We start from the raw sequence: 19,158 nt of genomic DNA on the forward strand, positions 1-19,158 counted from the left end.
TGTTGTTCTTTGGATGAAGTTGATTTTTCAGAGCCCTTTGGCAGATATTTGTTCTTGTTTTAATCTTAAACTCAAGACTTCATGCATTCATTTTGTTTCTCCAGTAAACATATTCATAATCTTTAAACTAAATAATGAGGAACATCCTCACTCTCTGAACTGAGATCAGAAGATACAGTAACACTTATTATATTGTACAAATTTTTTTGATAGTGTTTGATAATGTTAGTTGATAAAAATACAACTGTCAGCTCAATTCTTTTAAATATTCACAGATACAACTTTTGATTTGAATAATGCATTAGTACATTTTTTTTCATTGTTAGATCAGGTGAAGTTTAGTGAGGAGTTCCTGATGTTCTGTTGTGAATACGATGATGTTTCTGCAGGATAATTTAATCCAGAGAGGAAAGATGAATGCAGGGCAGGAATCATATTACTGGAGGAATGTGGAGAGGAAATGACAATTTATGGCCAACACAAATTCATAATGCAAGAAAATATTCACGCAGAGATTGAGAAATACAGATGATGCTTTCATTCAAATCAGACAGTGAATAAATCACCACACAATCATCAGGAATCAGAGCTCGTCTAACAGTATTCTGCCTTGTGTGTGTGTGTGTGTGTGTGTGTGTGTGTGAGCGCGTGTGTGAAGCGTGTGAACCCAGAGTAAACACACAGAAAGCCACACCTCTGTCATGCTGCTGGATCTGTGGTTGAGCTGCGGTCAGCCTCTGTGTGTGTGAGAGAGAGAGAAAGAGAGAGTGTGTGTGTGTGTGTGTGAGAGAGAGAGAGAGAGAGAGAGAGAGAGAGAGAGTGTTTGTGTGAGTGTGAGACAGAGAGAGAGAGAGAGAGAGTGTGTGTGTGTGTGAGAGAGAGAGAAAGAGAGAGTGTGTGTGTGTGTGAGAGAGAGAGAGAGAGAGAGAGAGAGTGTGTGTGTGTGAGAGAGAGAGAGAGAGAGAGAGAGTGTTTGTGTGAGTGTGAGACAGAGAGAGAGAGAGAGAGAGTGTGTTTAAATCCAGAGCAGTGATTTTACAGTCAGTTTCTTCTTGTGAAGGTCTGTTTCTCAGCACAGTGATTTCAGATCTCATCCAGATGATCACAAACCAGATCTGACAGTGTTTTGACTGTCAGCCAGGAGCCAATCAGATGCTGCGAATCCTCCGGTCATGTGACACACGACATCCGTTGCCATGACGAGAACCCAGCTCACTGTAAACAACACGCTGAGAGAGAGAGAGCAAGAAATTGATTCTTTCATTATGAAATCAAAGATAGATGTGTTCAAATGAAAAAAAAACAACAACTTTTATTATTATTTATTAAAATATATTTAATTATTTTAATATTTATATTTTTCTTATTTTTATTAATTTATTTACAAAATGTAAAAAAAATGTAGAAAAATATTTATTATATTTAAAATGTATTTTATTCACATTTATGAATTTATTCTTATGTATTTAACATTTTAATTGTAACTTCAAGAAGCCCATGAAATGGTTTAGATGAGCAGTTTTCCCTTTTAGCAACTACTGAAACATGAAGCCAGGAAATGACACGTTATTCTCAATATGAATCTGTACTTACAGGATCTGACAGATTCAGCAGCGGCGTCTTTCTTCAGCGATTCGTCCGTCTGAGTTTCCCGCATCTGTAAACACAAGCTTTAGACGACGCTTCACTAAACGAGCGGAGCGAGAGATACGACAGCGATTACCTTGATCAGCTCTTTGAGGTATTCAGCTCGACTCATCAGACTTTTAATCTGCAAGAGAAAATCAGGGCATAACTCCACTCATAACTGATGAAACAGACCGCTGTGATTGGTCAACTGATGCTTGTGAGCTCTACATAACACCAGGAGAAGGTTTTGTGGAAGTCTGAGCGTCTTGTGTTTTCTCTTGGAGCATGGAGGTGTTTTTTCAGCTGAGGGACACAATGTTTAACCGAATATCACATCGGTGAGATCATTAAAACAACGTCACGTGGTCTGGAAGACTTCTTCATTGAGCTGAATTTGAAAAAAAGTAAACGTCCAGTTCTTTGTAAGAAGGTCAGTATTACCAAAAGATCATTTTAATATCAGTAATATCCTAGTAGAGTTCTTTATTAATATTTCAAATTATATCTGCAAATGTTATGGTATTTTATGCTTTAGCGCAGTCAAAGAGTGACAAACAGCACCTTTAAAGCTCATAAGCTGATAACAGAGTGTGAATTTGCTGAGTGCGTCAGATGCATGTGAGTCATGTGACAGCGGTTCGTGAGCTCACACTGCTGTAGGAGAAACAGAATAAACACAGTCAGATGATATTAGTCTCACCTCGCTGTGGAGCAGCTCCCTGCGCCGGCCCTGAGATTCAGCTGCAGGAGACACACACACACACACACAGAGATCAGATCATCACTGACAAACACACACACACATCAGATCATCACCGACAAACACACACACACATCAGATCATCACCGACACACACACACACACACAGAGATCAGATCATCACCGACACACACACACACACAAATCAGATCATCACCGACACACATACACACACACACACAGATCATCACCGACACACACACACACACAGAGATCAGATCATCACTGACACACACACACACACACACACACACACACATCAGATCATCACCGACACACACACACACACACACACACACACACACACACAGAGATCAGATCATCACTGACACACACACACACACACACACACACACACACAGAGATCAGATCATCACTGACAAACACACACACACATCAGATCATCACCGACACACACACACACACACACACACAGAGATCAGATCATCACTGCCAAACACACACACACATCAGATCATCACCGACAAACACACACACACATCAGATCATCACCGACACACACACACACACACACACACACACACACAGAGATCAGATCATCACTGACACACACACACACACACACACATCAGATCATCACTGACACACACACACATCAGATCATCACCAACACACACACACACACATCAGATCATCACCAACACACACACACATCAGATCATCACTGACACACACACACATCAGATCACTGACACACACACACACACATCAGATCATCACCAGCTCACACACGCACCAGCTCATCACACACACACACACACACACACACATCAGATCATCACGTCACACACACACACACACACACATCAGATCATCACGTCACACACACACACCAGATCATCACCGACACACACACACACACACACTAGATCATCACCAACACACACACACATAAAATCATCACCGACACACACACACACCAGCTCATCACCAACACACACACACACACATCAAGTCATCACGACACACACACAAACATCAAATCATCACCGACACACACACACACACACACACCAGCTCATCACCAACACACACACACACACACACACACACATCAAGTCATCACGACACACACACACATCAGATCATAACCGACACACAAACACACATCAGATCATCACAGACACACACACACACACACATCAGATCATCACCGACACACAAACACACATCAGATCATCACAGACACACACACACACACACACACATCAGATCATCACCATTACACACACACACACACACACATATCAGATCATCACCAGTACACACACACATTCACACACACACTAAATCATCACGACACACACACACCAGCTCATCACCAACACACACACACACATCAGATCATCACCGACACACACACACACACACACATCAGATCATCATCAGCACACACACACACCAGCTCATCACACCCACACCCACACACACACACACACACACACACATGGTTTCTATGCAGTTGCTATGGTTTTAACACATGTAGTTGCAGTGGTTTTCGGAGGTTTTCAGCACATTGCTATGCGGTTGCTAGGGCAATGAAAGAATCAAACCAAGTCTTTTTTTTAAACCTATAGGATCTTTTCTATTTTCGTTGTATTGGTTTTGTTATTAGTAAACCCTAGTGAACTGAACAAACCCATATGCTTAACTCAACACTAAGCAACAGTAGAAGCAGGTAATGCAGAGATGTTTGACAAGCACAGGAGCCTGACGCGGCCGGCGGCTGTGTTTGATTAGGCCAGTGCTGGCACTAGTGCTGTAACAGATCAACAGTGGGACTGAAATGGCCAAAAAACACCTGCAGTGAGGCGGGAATCCAGCAGAGCTGTGGGGTCTGGCGCTCTGGAGGAGTTTGAGAAATAACAGTTTGCATTTGCTTCAGTATTTAATAACTCTGAGAATGAAGAGCGCTGCTCCCAATGAGATCCAGATGATCGTACCACACACGCTGACCTGGCAACCGCTCGCCGCCACATCTGGACGCCTGACAGCCCTCCGCCTCATGAAGAACCACGTTTTACATTTTTAAAAAAAATGATGTTTGATGTTTGTCAGAAAATAATTCAGTAAGGTGTACTTGGTGGTCGCTATGGTGTGCTATATGGTTGCTAAGCTGTTAAGTGGTTTCTATGGTATTCTGTGCTGTTGTTAGATGGTTGCTAGGGTGTTCTGAGTGTTCCCACACGTTACTAAGCAGTTGCTAGGGTGTTCAATATGGTTGCTAGGTTGTTACCGTGTTCTTTCTAGGGTATTCTGGATGGTTGCTAAGCTGTTGCTAAGTGATTGCTATGGTATTCTGTGTTGTTGTTAGGTGGTTGCTAGGGTTTTCTGAGTGTTCCCACAAGTTACTAAGCATGGTATGGTTTCTAGGGTATTCTGGATGGTTGCAAGGCTGTAGCTAAGTGGTTGCTTGGGTGCTCTGATTGTTTAAACCTGTTTCTAAACAGTTGCTAGGGTGTTCTGATGGTTGCTAGGCTGTTGCTTAGTGGTTTATTTGCTATTCTGTGTTGTTACTAGGTGTTTGCATGGAGTGTTCTGGGTGGTTGCTAAGCTGTTGCTTGGGTGTTATAAGATTTTAAGCAGTTGCTAGGGTATTCTGATGGTTGCTAGGCTGTTGCTCCATGGTTTCAAATGGTATTATGTGTTGTTACTAGGTGTTTGCATGGAGTGTTCTGGGTGGTTGCTAAGCTGTTGCTTGGGTGTTCTGAGTGTTTAAGCAGTTGCTAGGGTATTCTGATGGTTGCTAGACTGTTGCTCGATGGTTTCTATGGTATTATGTGTTGTTACTAGGTGTTTGCATGGAGTGTTCTGGGTGGTTGCTAAGCTGTTGCTTGGGTGTTCTAAATATTTAAGCAGCTGCTAGGCTGATGGTTGCTAGGCTGTTGCTTGGTGGCTGTTGTGGTATTCTGTGTTGTTACTACGTGGTTGCTAGGGTGTTCTGGATAGTTTTCATGAAATGAATGTTAAATTGAAGATTTGCTTTGCACTGTGAGTTTTTATCAGATGATTGGCAATAAGTTTTCATGATGATTTACCCGCCAATGCCAGCAGCAGCTCGCCCAGACTCCGCTGGTATAGATCAAGCGTGTCGCAGTCCTCGGCTCCGCTCTCCTCCTGCACACATCAGGACTCCGTTACCCATCATGCCACACCGCAGCTCACATCACACACATGCAAATGAGCCGTCGCAACACTTACCCGGGCAACAGCAGTGGACGCCACTTCCAGAGCCGCCAGCAAACGCGGCTGATCTCTGGACATTTCTGTGAACACAACGAAGATCTGAACGTCACAAAACTGGAGTGAGATATCAGATATTAATAACGCAGCACTGCTCACCTATTAATATGTTCCTGGTTGATTTTGCCTCCTCAAAACTGATCTTGTTATCCGATCTGACCAATGCTTTGAGCTCCTCGGCACGAGAAACATACTGATTCACCTGAGAGAAAACAAATGAGCATCAGTCACGTCTGTTTAACTGGATTGGTTTTAAGAACTCAGTTAATAATTTAACCGTTGATTGACAGGTGATCTGACCAATAATAACGCAGAATCTACCATCCTGTCAGGCAAACAGATCAGACAGGAGAGTAGATTAACTTCAGTGGACTTAAACTTTAAAATGTTGTGTACTGACTAGAGATATTATCAATATCGTGATATCGTGATAGCTAAACTGTTATTGTCGTGGTCACATGACGATTTTGAAACAACAGGTCTTCTTAAATAAAAGCTTTAACATTTAGTTTGAATTGCTGTCAGCTTGCGGTTTAAATGCAGTCCAAATTCAAAATATCTCTTTTTAGTGTAAAAAATGGAGAAAGGAGTATTATAATTTCCCTACTGTAGTGTAAAGCAAAAATAATATACCTGTGAAATATTCATATTCAGACTTGTTTCTGACTTAAGTTTTCTTACTGAAGAACATGGGTTGGAGCTCTTAATCGTGAACTCTTAAAGTGCATTAGATGGAGAATATCGTATCGTATTGTGGACTTTATATCGTGATGTATCGTTAGATATTGTTACATCCCTAGTATTGACGTCTCACCGCGGTTGAAATAAAATACCTTCTGATTGTGATCTCTCACAACACATTACAGAGACACAAAACAGTATTTATTGGTTGAATTTCTTATTTTAAACCTAAAGTAGCCTTCCTTCTCTGCCAGCATGTTGTCAGTTTACTTTTTGCTCCGCGATGTATTTTTCACTGCGTGAGAACAGGATGTGTAGCGTGACTAAGGAGTGAACTAAGGAGGGTGGGTTTTTGCGAAGGCTCAATTGCTTCTTTTTCATTTTCGAGGCCCAGTTCCCATGGGTTTGGAACGACATGATTTCTTTACCTTCTGCCTCAGCGCTTCCTTCCTCTGTCTGTCCGTCTCATCTGAAAGAGCAGAGACTGAGATGATGAGAGTGAACTGTGACTGGAGAAACAGAGAGACGGAGACGCTCGTGTCTTACAGTGAATGGCAGGAACGAAGTGTTCGAGTGCACTACAGTAGAGAGATAACGCAGCCAATCGCTCTCCATCCTGGTCCTTCTGCAGCGCCTGCAACACCAGCGCTGTCTAGAGGACAAAGAGTTCACACACCCATAAACGTGACTTTCTTACTTTTTCTTATTTTCCCTTTACATGTAGTGATATTTTTCTGGTTTTAAAGCACAAACTCACTTGTTTTGTTTATTTTTCAGAAAACAAGACTTAATATCTTAAATAAATAATTGTGCTTCTCAAGTAAATGTACCTTGATTTAATAAATTTAGATATTTGTATTGAAAAACAAGACAAAAATAATAAGAAATCAAATATTGCAAAAAAGTACATCTTAAATGTAAATACATTTACATCAAAATGACTGAAAATATTATAATAGTATATAAAATATATATAAATATATATTAAATATAAAATATACATATTTATATATTATATAATCTTTATATATTATATACTAAATATAAAATATTAGTCTTGTTTTCTGCAGAAATTTATAAAAATTATAGTTTTGTTTTCCTCAAAATGACAATAAAATATTTAATAAATGGGACAAGAAAAATAATTTAGTTTACCTTTTGTTAAGATTTTTTTTTTTTTTTTTACACCATTAGCAGATATTTTTCCTGTTCTAAGCTAAAGATAACAAAATTTTGTGAAATCTTTCAGAAATTAAAATATTGTATTTTCATTCATTTCGAGTCTTGGATTAAAACATTTTAGATAGTTAGATAGATAAAAATTAATTTAGAAAAGTATGTCTACCTGATGTTTGTCATAATTACACGTGCTTTTGTAGAAAAGTGCAGCTTTTAAACTAAATCAACATATGGCTGGGTAAAAATAAAGATTCAAACTCATTTTTGCTTAGTTTCACTCAAAAAATGCTCATTTATCTAAATGAGTATGGCTAATAGGAATATTAACTATAAAAGGCCTACTTAAATCTGAACAGAATCCATATTTTATGATTTAAATGATACAAAGTAACATTTTATAAAAAAAAATAAAAAAAAGTAATGGACTTTTTTTAAGGGTCTTTCCTTGGAAAATATAATCTTTCGTTAAATATCAATTTGAAAGATTGTAAATAATTGTTATATAAATTTTATTGCATTTAAGGTTATAGTATAAAATTCAAGTATTAAATATAGCCTTTGATGATGATATGACTTAAAACAATAAGTAATAAATAAATCTGAATGGAATGAAGAGCTTATAAATTAGAATCTAACTGAATGAGGAAATCAGTGGCAGCAAGCAGCTCTAAAACAAACCAACATCTCGTGATCTGACTCTGCTCTGATCGAGTGTTTGTGTGTTCCTGAGCAGCATCTGTGGGACACATTTGCTGAAGTTTCTGAGCCTAGAGTCGAGGAGCGGTGGTTTTGTCACTTCAGGACTAAAATAAAGATGTGAGCGTGTTAGTGTGAGATCATCTGTCACACTCACGGCCTTCCCGAGGCTCTCGGCGCTGGGCATGTGCTCCAGATCCACGAACGGATGCAGGAAGAACTCCTCAAACGTGATGCGGCTGTCCGGGTCTCGCTCCAGCAGCCGCAGCAGCAGATCTCGACAGTCACGAGAAACTCTCGCTCCCGACGGCAGCTAAACACACAGAGAGCAATGTGTGAGACCACCACACCATCTAGTGGAGCAGAGACCACGAGGCGTATACTGATTCATTACTGTGAGAGAAATACAGCAATAATCCACAGCACTCCAGTCCATCAGTGAACATCTGGAGAAGACGAAACCTGAAACACATCCAGCATTAAGATGATTTTAACTCAAACACATAGAGTATATAATCCAGAATAACACTTCCTCCAGTGAAAAAGTGCTTCATCTGCTGTCGTCTCTCACAGATTAGTTTAGATCTGTTTAATCGCTGCTTGATCTGTGCAGATTTCTCTCCTGATTCAGACCAGAACACTTTTTCACTGGAGGAAGTGTTATTCTGGATTATAGACTCTATGTGTTTGAGTTAAAATCATCTTAATGCTGGATGTGTTTCAGGTTTTGTCTTCTCCAGATGTTCACTGATGGACTGGAGTGCTGTGGATTATTGGGATGTTTTTATCAGACTCTCATTCTGACGGCACCCATTCACTGCAGTGACACTGATGCAATGCTACATTTCTACAAACCTGATGAAGAAACAAACTCATTTTTTTGGTAACATTTGATGTGTTTTCAAATAAAAATATAATTGGTTGTGATCAGGAAACTCTTTTGTTTATGTGCAGCAATATAAACAGATGTCAATCCTCACCTCGATGGGTTTCTCACTGCGGATCTTCTCTTCTAGTTCAGCGAATGAGCGAGAGGCGAAGGGAGCTCGTCCAAATAATGCTTCTGCCCTCAAAAAACACACATACAGCTGGTCCAAAAAGTGGAATAATAGCGATTTATTAATGAGAAGTAAATAAGTCTCTTCTGCTCACCAGGGCTGCATTTATTTGATCAAAAATACAGTAAAATTATGAAATATTATTCTAATGTAAATCATCTGTTTTCCGTGTGAATCTGTGTTAAAGTGTAATGTATTTCTGTGATGCTCCGCTGTATTTTCAGCATCATTCCTCCAGTCTTCAGTGTCACATGATCTTCAGAAATCTGAATAATATGATGATTTGATCTGATCAAGAAACATTTCTGATTATCATCAATGTTGAACACCGTTTATATGGAAACTATGAGACATTTGCAAATTAAGATATTATGAAGAATCCAAACAACGCCAGACCACGCTGACTTTCATTGTGTGGAAAAAGTAGGTTTGTTTTCGACCAAAGAAATAAAGTCGAACTAGTTTGGAACGACATGAGGGTAAGCAAATGATGAAAGAATCGAATCACTCAACTCATGAAACTGTATTTGTGCGTCTCACCGTATAAAATGACCCCGACGGACCACAGATCCACTCGAGCGTCATAATGGCGTCTGCAGACCATCTCTGGAGCCATGTAGAGCGGAGATCCTCTCAGAGCCTGCTGCTCGTCCCACGGGCTCATGTACTGCGCAAAACCAAAATCTACACACACCCCGTTATACACCTCATTATGAGATGATGAGAAATAGATCTCACAACACAGACATAGAACAAAACACCCGTGTGCCTCTAGAAAACACTTCATTTTACAGTTTTATCTTTTCTTGTCTCACAAGCAGAAGCACACACCAGATCTACAAAACCAGACACTAGTATTCAGCTTTTGACTCAAAACACAACACAGTTCTCTCTGTAACACACACATCTAACAGGAATTCATATTATGGCAAATGCGTTTGCTTCTGAGATGCGTTTGTGTTGATATTGTAAACGCAGTTCCAAGAGATGAGAAAAAGAGGCAAAGTTTTGAAAATGTAAGCAGTTGAAAGTGCATTATTTTTACTGACTGTTCTTCAAGTGTAATGACAGTGCTGACAGTGATGTGTGACGAGCTTTGACCTGCGAGCTTCAGCGTGTTTCCACTCAGCAGGATGTTCTGTGGTTTGAGGTCCAGATGAGAGATGTTCTTCTCGTGAAGAAACTGAAGAGCACATGCTAAAACACACACATGAGACAAATCATGTCTTCTCATCCGAATCAGTCTGTATCAGTCATGTCATCATCATAGATCCTGTGGTGTGTGTGTGTGTGTGTGTGTGTGTGTGTGTGTGAGTACCGATCTGCTGCAGGCAGCGACGGGCGACTCTCTCCGGAAGAATCCGGCGACTGCGGATAAATCGGGACAGATCTCCTCCTGAACACCACTCCAGAATCAGATAGATGTTCTCACTGTCCCACTGACACACACACACACAGAGATGAGGATTTGGCATTAAGATCTAACGGGGTAAGATGAGCCACCCTTCTTCATTTTCCTCTTCATGGCACAAAATCTCATCTCGACACTTTTGGTGAACTTCTACACTGTTTCCAGTTTTGTCATTCATCTGAATATCATTTGAAAGATTTATTAATTGATCTAATTGTGTGTCTGTGGAAAGTAGTGAACTATGAATGATGTATTATGTTGATAATCAGAGTTTCAGTGTCTATTGGATCCTTGGACACATCAGTGCTTTTGGATTTGTGGAGTGAAAGTTTTTTTTTCTGATTTTGTTCTTAAATTAATTATTCAGCTAAATTCACTAAATACAATGTTAAATAAAAAAGTGAATGTAGTATGTTACATTGATGTAATGATGTTAATGTTACAATTAATAAATCACATTTACGGCAGCGGGTTACATTAATGACACAATTCATGTGTAACAATAACATGTTACAGTTAGGATGTTACGGTTGTGACACTGTAAATATGGTACAATTAATGTTACAAAAATGTTACATTTATGACATGTTAGACAAGTGACACTGTGTAAATGTTACAATTCATGTGTTCTAGCAATGTTACATTTGACAACGTGTTACATTAGTAACATTGTAAATACATTACAATTAATGTGTTATAATAATGTTACATTTATGACAACTTATTACGTTACTGACACTGTAAATACTTTACAATTAATATTGCAAAAATGTTACATTTATGACATGTTACGTTATTGAAACTGTGTAAATATGTTACAATCAGTGGTTTCCAACAATGTTACATTTGACAACGTTACATTTCTGACACTGTGTAAATTAGTAACAATTTAAAAGTGAGTTCACATTGTTCTTAAGGAAGCATGCAGTGTAAGACTAAACGCTGGGAATCTTGTACCTGGAAGTCTTTGAGCTGCACTATGTGAGGATGCCGGACTGTTTTCAGGATCTCAATCTCTGTCAGCAGGTTCTCCATTGAGCTTTTATTCAGAGTTTTCTTACTGACCACCTTCACAGCCACCGCCTCCCTGCTGTCCGTCTGAAACCAACCAGAACATGCAAATGATCAATAAAACAATCAGACAAATAACTCATAACCATTCAAGTAAAACAATAAAGTACAACATTAACAAGAAAGTAAATAATCTATGTCAAATAGGCCCATGCTTCTGCTAATAACCGATTATTCGTGCATGATCAGAGATCAATAATCACTCGCCTTTCTGAAAGCTTTATAAACTGTGGCATATGTGCCGCTTCCCAGTTTCTCTGTCAGAATAAAGTCTTTCAGCTTCGGAGGAGCGAAGCTCGCAGCCATCCTGAACTCAATCAATCAATAATCGATCAATAATCAATGACATTTACAGTATAGTCATGAGCACAGCGCTTTACTTCTGCCCCGATCACAGTCATTCAAGCGGACTGTTGACTTAATGAATGATAACCATATATTATTTTTTAAAACATGGTCAGATGATCGTAAACCTTTCATTAACGCGTTTAAAAAAGAACAGCAGCGGTCTGTTTACTTCCGCGCGCTGACGTCATCGGTGCTGTCACGCACCGGGATCTAGAGCGCGCACGTCACTGACACCTGCCGGCCAGATCGAGTACTGCAACTCCATTCAAACGTCAAAGAAAGACACCAACCGATCGTTCCAGCAGGGGGCGCTCCATAGAGACTCATACAAATCACACACACACAGGACAATATTTGAGATACAACTATTTGAAAATCTGGAATCTGAGGGAGCAAAAAAATCTGAATATTGAGAAAATCATATTTAAAGTTTTGTTTTTTATACATTTTTATATATTTATGGTAGGACATTTACAAAATATCTTCATGGAACATGATCTTAATAGCCTAATGATTTTTGGCAAAATAGAAAAATGGATAATATTGACACATACAATGTATTGTTGGCTATTTCTACAAATATACCTGTGCTACTCATGACATTTATTATTATTCTGATTAGTATTTTATTGTTACAAAATTATTAAATATAAGCAAATGAATAAACAAGAAATTCAACATAACGATAAATGGCAGAAAAGTTTAAACTTTTTTTCTTTATATGTTTATTTAAGTAAACAAATAGGATGTTTCTGATAAACAGATTGAAGCTAAGTTTCTTTCTCAGTTTTAAAAAATTTGCATATTGTCCAGTAACTTAAAATGTATTTTTTTATTAGAAGTGCAATGTTTTTCAGGTCGGTCTCTATTATAGATCAGTGGCAGTAACTATGCTCTTTTTAACATTGTTTACATATACAGTATGAAGCAATCGCTTCATACGTTTATTTTTTACATTTTTATCAAGAAGCTAAGCTCATATTAAAAGTTTAGTTTTTCTCTTATTAAAGCAAAGCACTTTTATTTTGAACTATCAGCCGTTAGGACTTTTACGCAAGCGGAAGCGGAAGTTGAGTCCATCGGCAGCGCAGTAGTGTTCTGGATGTTAGTAAACAGACTGAGATGTGTTTCTGAACATCATGAGCTCGTATCTGATGCTGTTTCTGCTTCTGCTGGACATTTACTGCAGATCTGTGATCGGTAAGAGCTCATCTAATCGATATCTGAGTCTGTCTGGACTCTGTTAGCGTGTTTTTGGTTCCGTCTGTTGTTTACAGCTCTATCAGCTTCTATCTCAAAAATACCTGTATTTCATACAATAGTTTATTAATCATGTGATCAGACAGGAACAATAATCACATTAATAAAAAAGAAGGAAAACATTATTTCTCCATTCTGTGTGTCTACACAATAATAAGTAAATAATTATTCAAATTATTATATTAATTCAGCTATACACAAATAAATAAACAACACTGTTGTTGTTGTTGTACTAATACTACTGTATTGTAAAAACTAAAATAGTAGTTCATTAATTGATTATGCAAAGTAAGTTTTTGTTTCATTATTATTTAAATTATACAGATTGAGAAAATAAATAAAAAATTTACTACTGCAGTAAAACCACTGTACTGTAAAATAGAAATAAGTTTTTAATGATAACAAATTATTATTATTCAAAATTTGTAATTATTATTTAAATTATAGAAGTGTAAAAAATAAACAAATAAATATATATTACTATTTCAAAATGCTGTTGTACTGTAAAATAAAAAATAATATTTGATTATAATTATTCAAAATTAGTATTATTATTCAAAATGTTTAGATTTATTGTTATTTAATAAATTAAACCAATTAATAAATGCATTAATACTATTGTACTGTAAAATAAAAATGAGTGTTTAATAATAACTAATTATTATTATTATTTAAATTACGTAAATAAAAACATAGCACTACTTTACTAAAATAAATGAATATTTGATAATAATACTGATTATTATTCAAATTAGATTTAATATTTATTTAATAGTTTGCTTGATTATTATTAAAATTAAATAAATTAGTTAACAGCATTGTACTGTAAAATGTAAAAAAAATTAATTGATATGATAGAAATAAAGCAAATCAATAAAAATATGTATTACTATTGCAAAACACTATTCTACTGTCAAATAAAAATGAATATATGATGGTAATAATGATTATAATTAGTTGTTAAAATATTTTGTTTCATTATTATTTAAATTAAGAAATTAAACACATCAATAAATGTAACACTATTGCAATAATGCTATCACATAAATGAGTATTTAATAACAATATGAATAATTATTATTATATTGAATCACAGTTGTATGGAAGAATATTGAAGCAGTTATGCTGGACTGAATGAGGAGAAACAGGTTTCCACATACACAGTCGGATGATGTGTGTGTGTGTGTCTGTGTGTCTGTATGTGTGTGTGTGTGTGTCTCAGCGTATCTGAGCTCTCCTCACGTGGCTCAGGAGCCGGTGTACTCCGTGCAGCAGAGTCCGGTGATGAGCCGCCCGCTGGCCCTGAACTCATCCTCCGGTGAGTGACCCTCCAGAACAGACCCTGGTTCAGATGTGTGTTTAATCTAGAGTTAAACAAGATAGAGTGTTTCTGAACCCTGTGTGTGTGTGTGTGTTCAGCGGCTCCAGCGCTGACCGACCGTTACCTGTCCAGGTGTCCCAGCGGCGGTCAGTGCTCCAGACTCCCGGCCGACTGCATCATCTGCTCGTTTCATCACAACTGCAGCTACGGCCGTCCGGCTAACTTCACCTGCAGAGCTAAAGCAGGCGTCCACTGTGTGGTGAGACTCTCTCTGGACCGCAGCGTGTCCAGTCTGACATGTCCACTCCTCTGTGTGTTCAGAGAGTACACTACACTTATAGAGCCCTGTGAAATTTTTCCCCAAATTCCGTTTTATTTTTACTCCGTTTTTTTTTTAAAGGGATACTCCACCCTTAAATGAAAATGGTCATTCATCACTTATCCCCATGTCGTCCCAAACTCGTAAAAGCTCATACACATACACAGACACACAGACACACCCAGACACACACACACAGATACAGACACAGACACACACACAGATACACAGACACACACACACACACACAGATACAGACAGATACAGACACACACACACACACACACACACACAGATACACACACACACACAGACACAGACACACACACACAGAGACACACACACACAGACACACACACACACACACACACACAGATACACAGACACACAGACACACACACACACACACACACACACAGACACACACACACAGATACAGACACACACACACACACAGATACAGACACACACACACACAGACACACACACGATTTCAAACATCTGCGCTCCTTATCTTCAGTTCTCATTATAAAACTACCAGCAGAGTATTTATCAAATCAGATGCTCTGAAATCTGATGCTGTTGATGTCAGAAGCGCACAGGTGATGAACAGAGCACCCGATGTCAGATTAAACACTGGGGAATTCACACGTGAAGGGAAAATAAATCAATAACAGATATCCATCAAAAGAGTGAAAGTGTTCAGAATGTTTAAAAATAAGGTACCGTATTTTCCGGACTATAAGTAGCGCTTTTTTTCATAGTTTGGCTGGTCCTGCGACTTATAGTCAGGTGCGACTTATCAAAATTAATTTGACATGAAGCAAGAGAAAACATTACCGTCTCCAGCCGCCAGAGGGCGCTCTACGCTGATCAGTGCTGCTGTAGTCTACACTGAAGACATAGAGCGCCCTCTTGCGGCTGGAGATGTTTTCTCTTTGTTCTTGGGTCTAAATAAATGTGACTTATACTCCAGTGCCACTTTTTTTTTCCTCATCATGACGTATTTTTGGACTGATGCGACTTATACTCAGGTGCGACTTATAGTCCAAAAAATACGGTAATAAATAAATATGCAACTCAAAATGATTCATTTGCATACTGAATACTAGATGCAGTTTAGGGTTATTATAGTTAACAAACTACAACAATACAAAACAATAACTTAAAATAACATTTACTTCAGTTAGTTGTCAAGGCAACATTTTTAATTTTAATTTAGTTTATTTTAACCTGTTAACTGTCACCCCGTCCCGTATTCAGGACGCCTACGTTGACTATACTATATTACAATAAATTCTAATTTAATCTTGACAAACTATATATCATTGGAAAGGTCTAAGACTCCCAAATATATATTTTACCAATATTTTTTGTTAAACATTATGTAGGAAAAGTAATAGATTAATTTATGACAAGAGTGTGTGTGTGTGTGTGTGTCTGTGTGTGTGTCTGTGTGTGTGTGTGTGTGTGTGTGTGTGTGTGTGTGTGTGTCTGTGTCTGTGTCTGTGTCTGTGTGTGTGTGTGTGTGTGTGTGTGTGTGTGTGTGTGTGTGTGTGTCTGTATCTGTGTGTGTGTGTGTGTGTGTGTGTGTGTGTGTGTGTGTGTGTCTCAGGGCGATCCGAGTCGACCGCAGCAGAACTTCTCGCTCACGCTGGACTGTCGCTTCTGTTGGCAGCTGGATCCGTCTCAGTACATCTGCTCAGACTCCAGCAGCTGCTCGACGGTGTCCTGTCCACGCAGACGCTACAACACCAGCTGTGAAGCTCTGGAGCACGTGCACTGCCTCGGTACACACACACACACACACACACACACTCACTCTTCTTTAAGCATGAACTGATCAAATGTGTTACACGCATGTGTGTGTGTGTGTGTTGTTCACAGGGAAGCGAGTGTTTCAGAAGCGTCTGTTCTGTAACTGGACGGGGGGGTATAAGTGGTCCACGGCTCTGGCTCTCAGGTGATGCGCTTCACACGCAGGACAGTCACAAACAAGAGCTGTGTGTGTTAGTGTGTGCAGAATCTCCATCAATCCTGTGCTGGACAAACACACTCAACTGTTGCAGCATCGTTCATTTTATTGAAAGGTGTCTTTAATAATAATACTGATGATAATGCTAAATGAAGTCAATGGAAGTTGAATTTCCAGACTTTCACCCCGATGTAGTTTTTCATAGAAATTTAAGAACTTAATGAATATTTAGTGATTGTGAAACACGATTGGTGCAAGTGCACTTTTTCATTCTGTGTTTTGGGTTTCTTTTCAAGATGTTTTTAGCACCATATTACAAAACCTCAAGGAGCTTTGCAATAATGAAAAATATACAGACTTTTACGTGTGCACAAAGCATTAAAGAGACCTAAGGCCTTGACATATGAAATACTGCCCTTACAAAAGCCAAAGGTTTTTATTTGTAAAAGACCCTTGAACTTGACAGACACATTGCACACAGCTGTATTATGCCATCACCACTAAAGTTAAAAATCAAAAATGTGTAATTTTTGTGCATGTGCAGATGTGTAAGCGTATGTTTGTGTGTGCAGCGTGACTCTGGGGGGCTTCGGAGCGGACCGCTTCTATCTGGGCCAGTGGAGGGAAGGTCTGGGGAAGCTCTTCAGTTTGGGCGGTCTGGGCGTCTGGACGCTGATCGACGTGCTGCTGATCGCTGTGGGATTCGTGGGACCAGCCGACGGCTCGCTCTACATCTGAGGCTTCACCCTCCACACGGGGCACGTCCCCAGGCCTTCAGAGGAAAACTGATGAACACACTTCTGAAACATGTAGAATATGTATCATAACTCATCTGTGTGATGTTACTGCTGTGTGTATATATGAGTGTGATCCTCACGGTTGATTTCTGATTAAAACTCAGGATGATGATGTTATATCTCACAGTTATGAGAAGAAAAGTCAGAAATGAGATGCAAACTCTGAAATGTGATAAAAACTGAAGAGCAAGATTTTAAATCAGAATTGTGAAATATGCAAACTTACAATTGTGAGGGAAAAAAGTTGCAATTACGTTACTTAATATATGGCAATTGTTTATATATATATATATATATATATATATATATATATATATATATATATATATTTATTTATTTATTTATTCATTTTGCAAGAATTTCAAGAAAAAAATGCAATTTGCTATATTTTTTATCCTGTGGCAGAAAACAAGCTTCCATAGAAAATACTGTAAACAGAAAACCAACACATTTTCACCATGTTTTTAGGAATAAAATGTTGTGAAATCTGAATTATGTCATTAACTAACTTCTTGATTTTACTGTACATTACTCCATATGGACATCCACTCAGAGATAGTCAGCACTGATAAGCTGTTACTAAATATAATGTAGAATATATTTTGCATCGTGACAGACTCCATACGAATGAGCTTGTGTTGTATTGGTGCTTCTGATCAGTGAGTAGAGCTGCACGAGTGCTGGTGATGGAAGAGTTAAACCGCTCTGAATATTTGTAGAATGTGAACATCTTGTGTAATCAGTGAGAACAGGACGCTTCGAGAGCCTTCGGGCTCTTTCATCATGTTCCAGCCTGAACACACACACACAGTGAGTGAATGTAAGCGCTGGTGTCATATCAACACACACGTCTGTGTTTTCAGCTCATCCTGACCTTCGACTGCAGACTCTGTTCTCACTTTCTCTTTCCTGCTTTAAAAGAAGCACAAACCCGGCTTTGTTCCAAAGCTCCAGCACATACTGCACAGTGCACACTGCTGTTAAACAGTAGTACAGTGTGTTCCTAACCAGTGCTTCATGGGGATCTTAAATCTGTCATTAGTCTCTTTTGTTGTTGTTCAGTGAGGAGTGGATCCTAACATTCTTCAAAATATCTTCATGTTCCACAAAATAAAGAAAGTCAAGGTTTTTGTTGTTTTGATTTTTAACCCATTTCTGTCTGGTTTTAGGTTCTTCGAGATGCTATTATTATAGTTTTTTATATATATTTTGAATGTTTAATATTTTGTTTTAATTTGGTTTTATTTTTAATGTCTACATAGTTTTTATTATGAGAAATGTTGCTTTGACAACTTAGCTGAAATAGTTTTAAGATTTAATTTTTTTCACACAACGCATATTTTATTTCATATTTTATTTCTATAACTAGTTAACTAAAACTGAAAACCC

General features: G+C 38.4%; 2 protein-coding genes across 3 annotated transcripts; one reads left to right on the top strand and one right to left on the bottom strand.

The window, feature by feature from the left end:
• Positions 1–899: 899 nt before the first annotated feature.
• LOC113118037 (serine/threonine-protein kinase ULK3-like) lies at positions 900–12,299 on the bottom strand. The gene is made up of 16 exons (XM_026286893.1): positions 11,957–12,299; positions 11,636–11,776; positions 10,586–10,706; positions 10,369–10,464; positions 9,808–9,951; positions 9,190–9,272; positions 8,367–8,522; positions 6,881–6,986; positions 6,763–6,803; positions 5,753–5,855; positions 5,612–5,676; positions 5,449–5,527; positions 2,330–2,370; positions 1,724–1,771; positions 1,594–1,657; positions 900–1,229 (listed from the first exon to the last, which is right to left on the bottom strand). The coding sequence occupies exons 1-16, from the start codon at positions 12,053–12,055 to the stop codon at positions 1,213–1,215; spliced, it is 1,404 nt and encodes a 467-aa protein (XP_026142678.1). The 5' UTR covers positions 12,056–12,299; the 3' UTR covers positions 900–1,212.
• An 856-nt stretch (positions 12,300–13,155) lies between these two features.
• LOC113118038 (TM2 domain-containing protein 3-like) lies at positions 13,156–18,067 on the top strand. 2 transcript variants are annotated; one of them, XM_026286895.1, is made up of 6 exons: positions 13,156–13,297; positions 14,580–14,675; positions 14,777–14,937; positions 16,676–16,787; positions 16,885–16,960; positions 17,545–18,067. In XM_026286895.1, exons 1-6 carry the CDS (start codon positions 13,237–13,239, stop codon positions 17,708–17,710), a joined length of 672 nt encoding a protein of 223 aa, XP_026142680.1. In that variant the 5' UTR covers positions 13,156–13,236; the 3' UTR covers positions 17,711–18,067. The 2 variants fall into 2 exon arrangements, with proteins under 2 accessions (XP_026142680.1, XP_026142679.1); XM_026286894.1 differs by having other exon boundaries at positions 16,613–16,787; positions 17,545–18,066.
• Positions 18,068–19,158: the final 1,091 nt, after the last annotated feature.

Source organism: Carassius auratus, chromosome 18 (genome assembly GCF_003368295.1).
Source record: "Carassius auratus strain Wakin chromosome 18, ASM336829v1, whole genome shotgun sequence".
Lineage (NCBI taxonomy): Eukaryota > Metazoa > Chordata > Actinopteri > Cypriniformes > Cyprinidae > Carassius > Carassius auratus.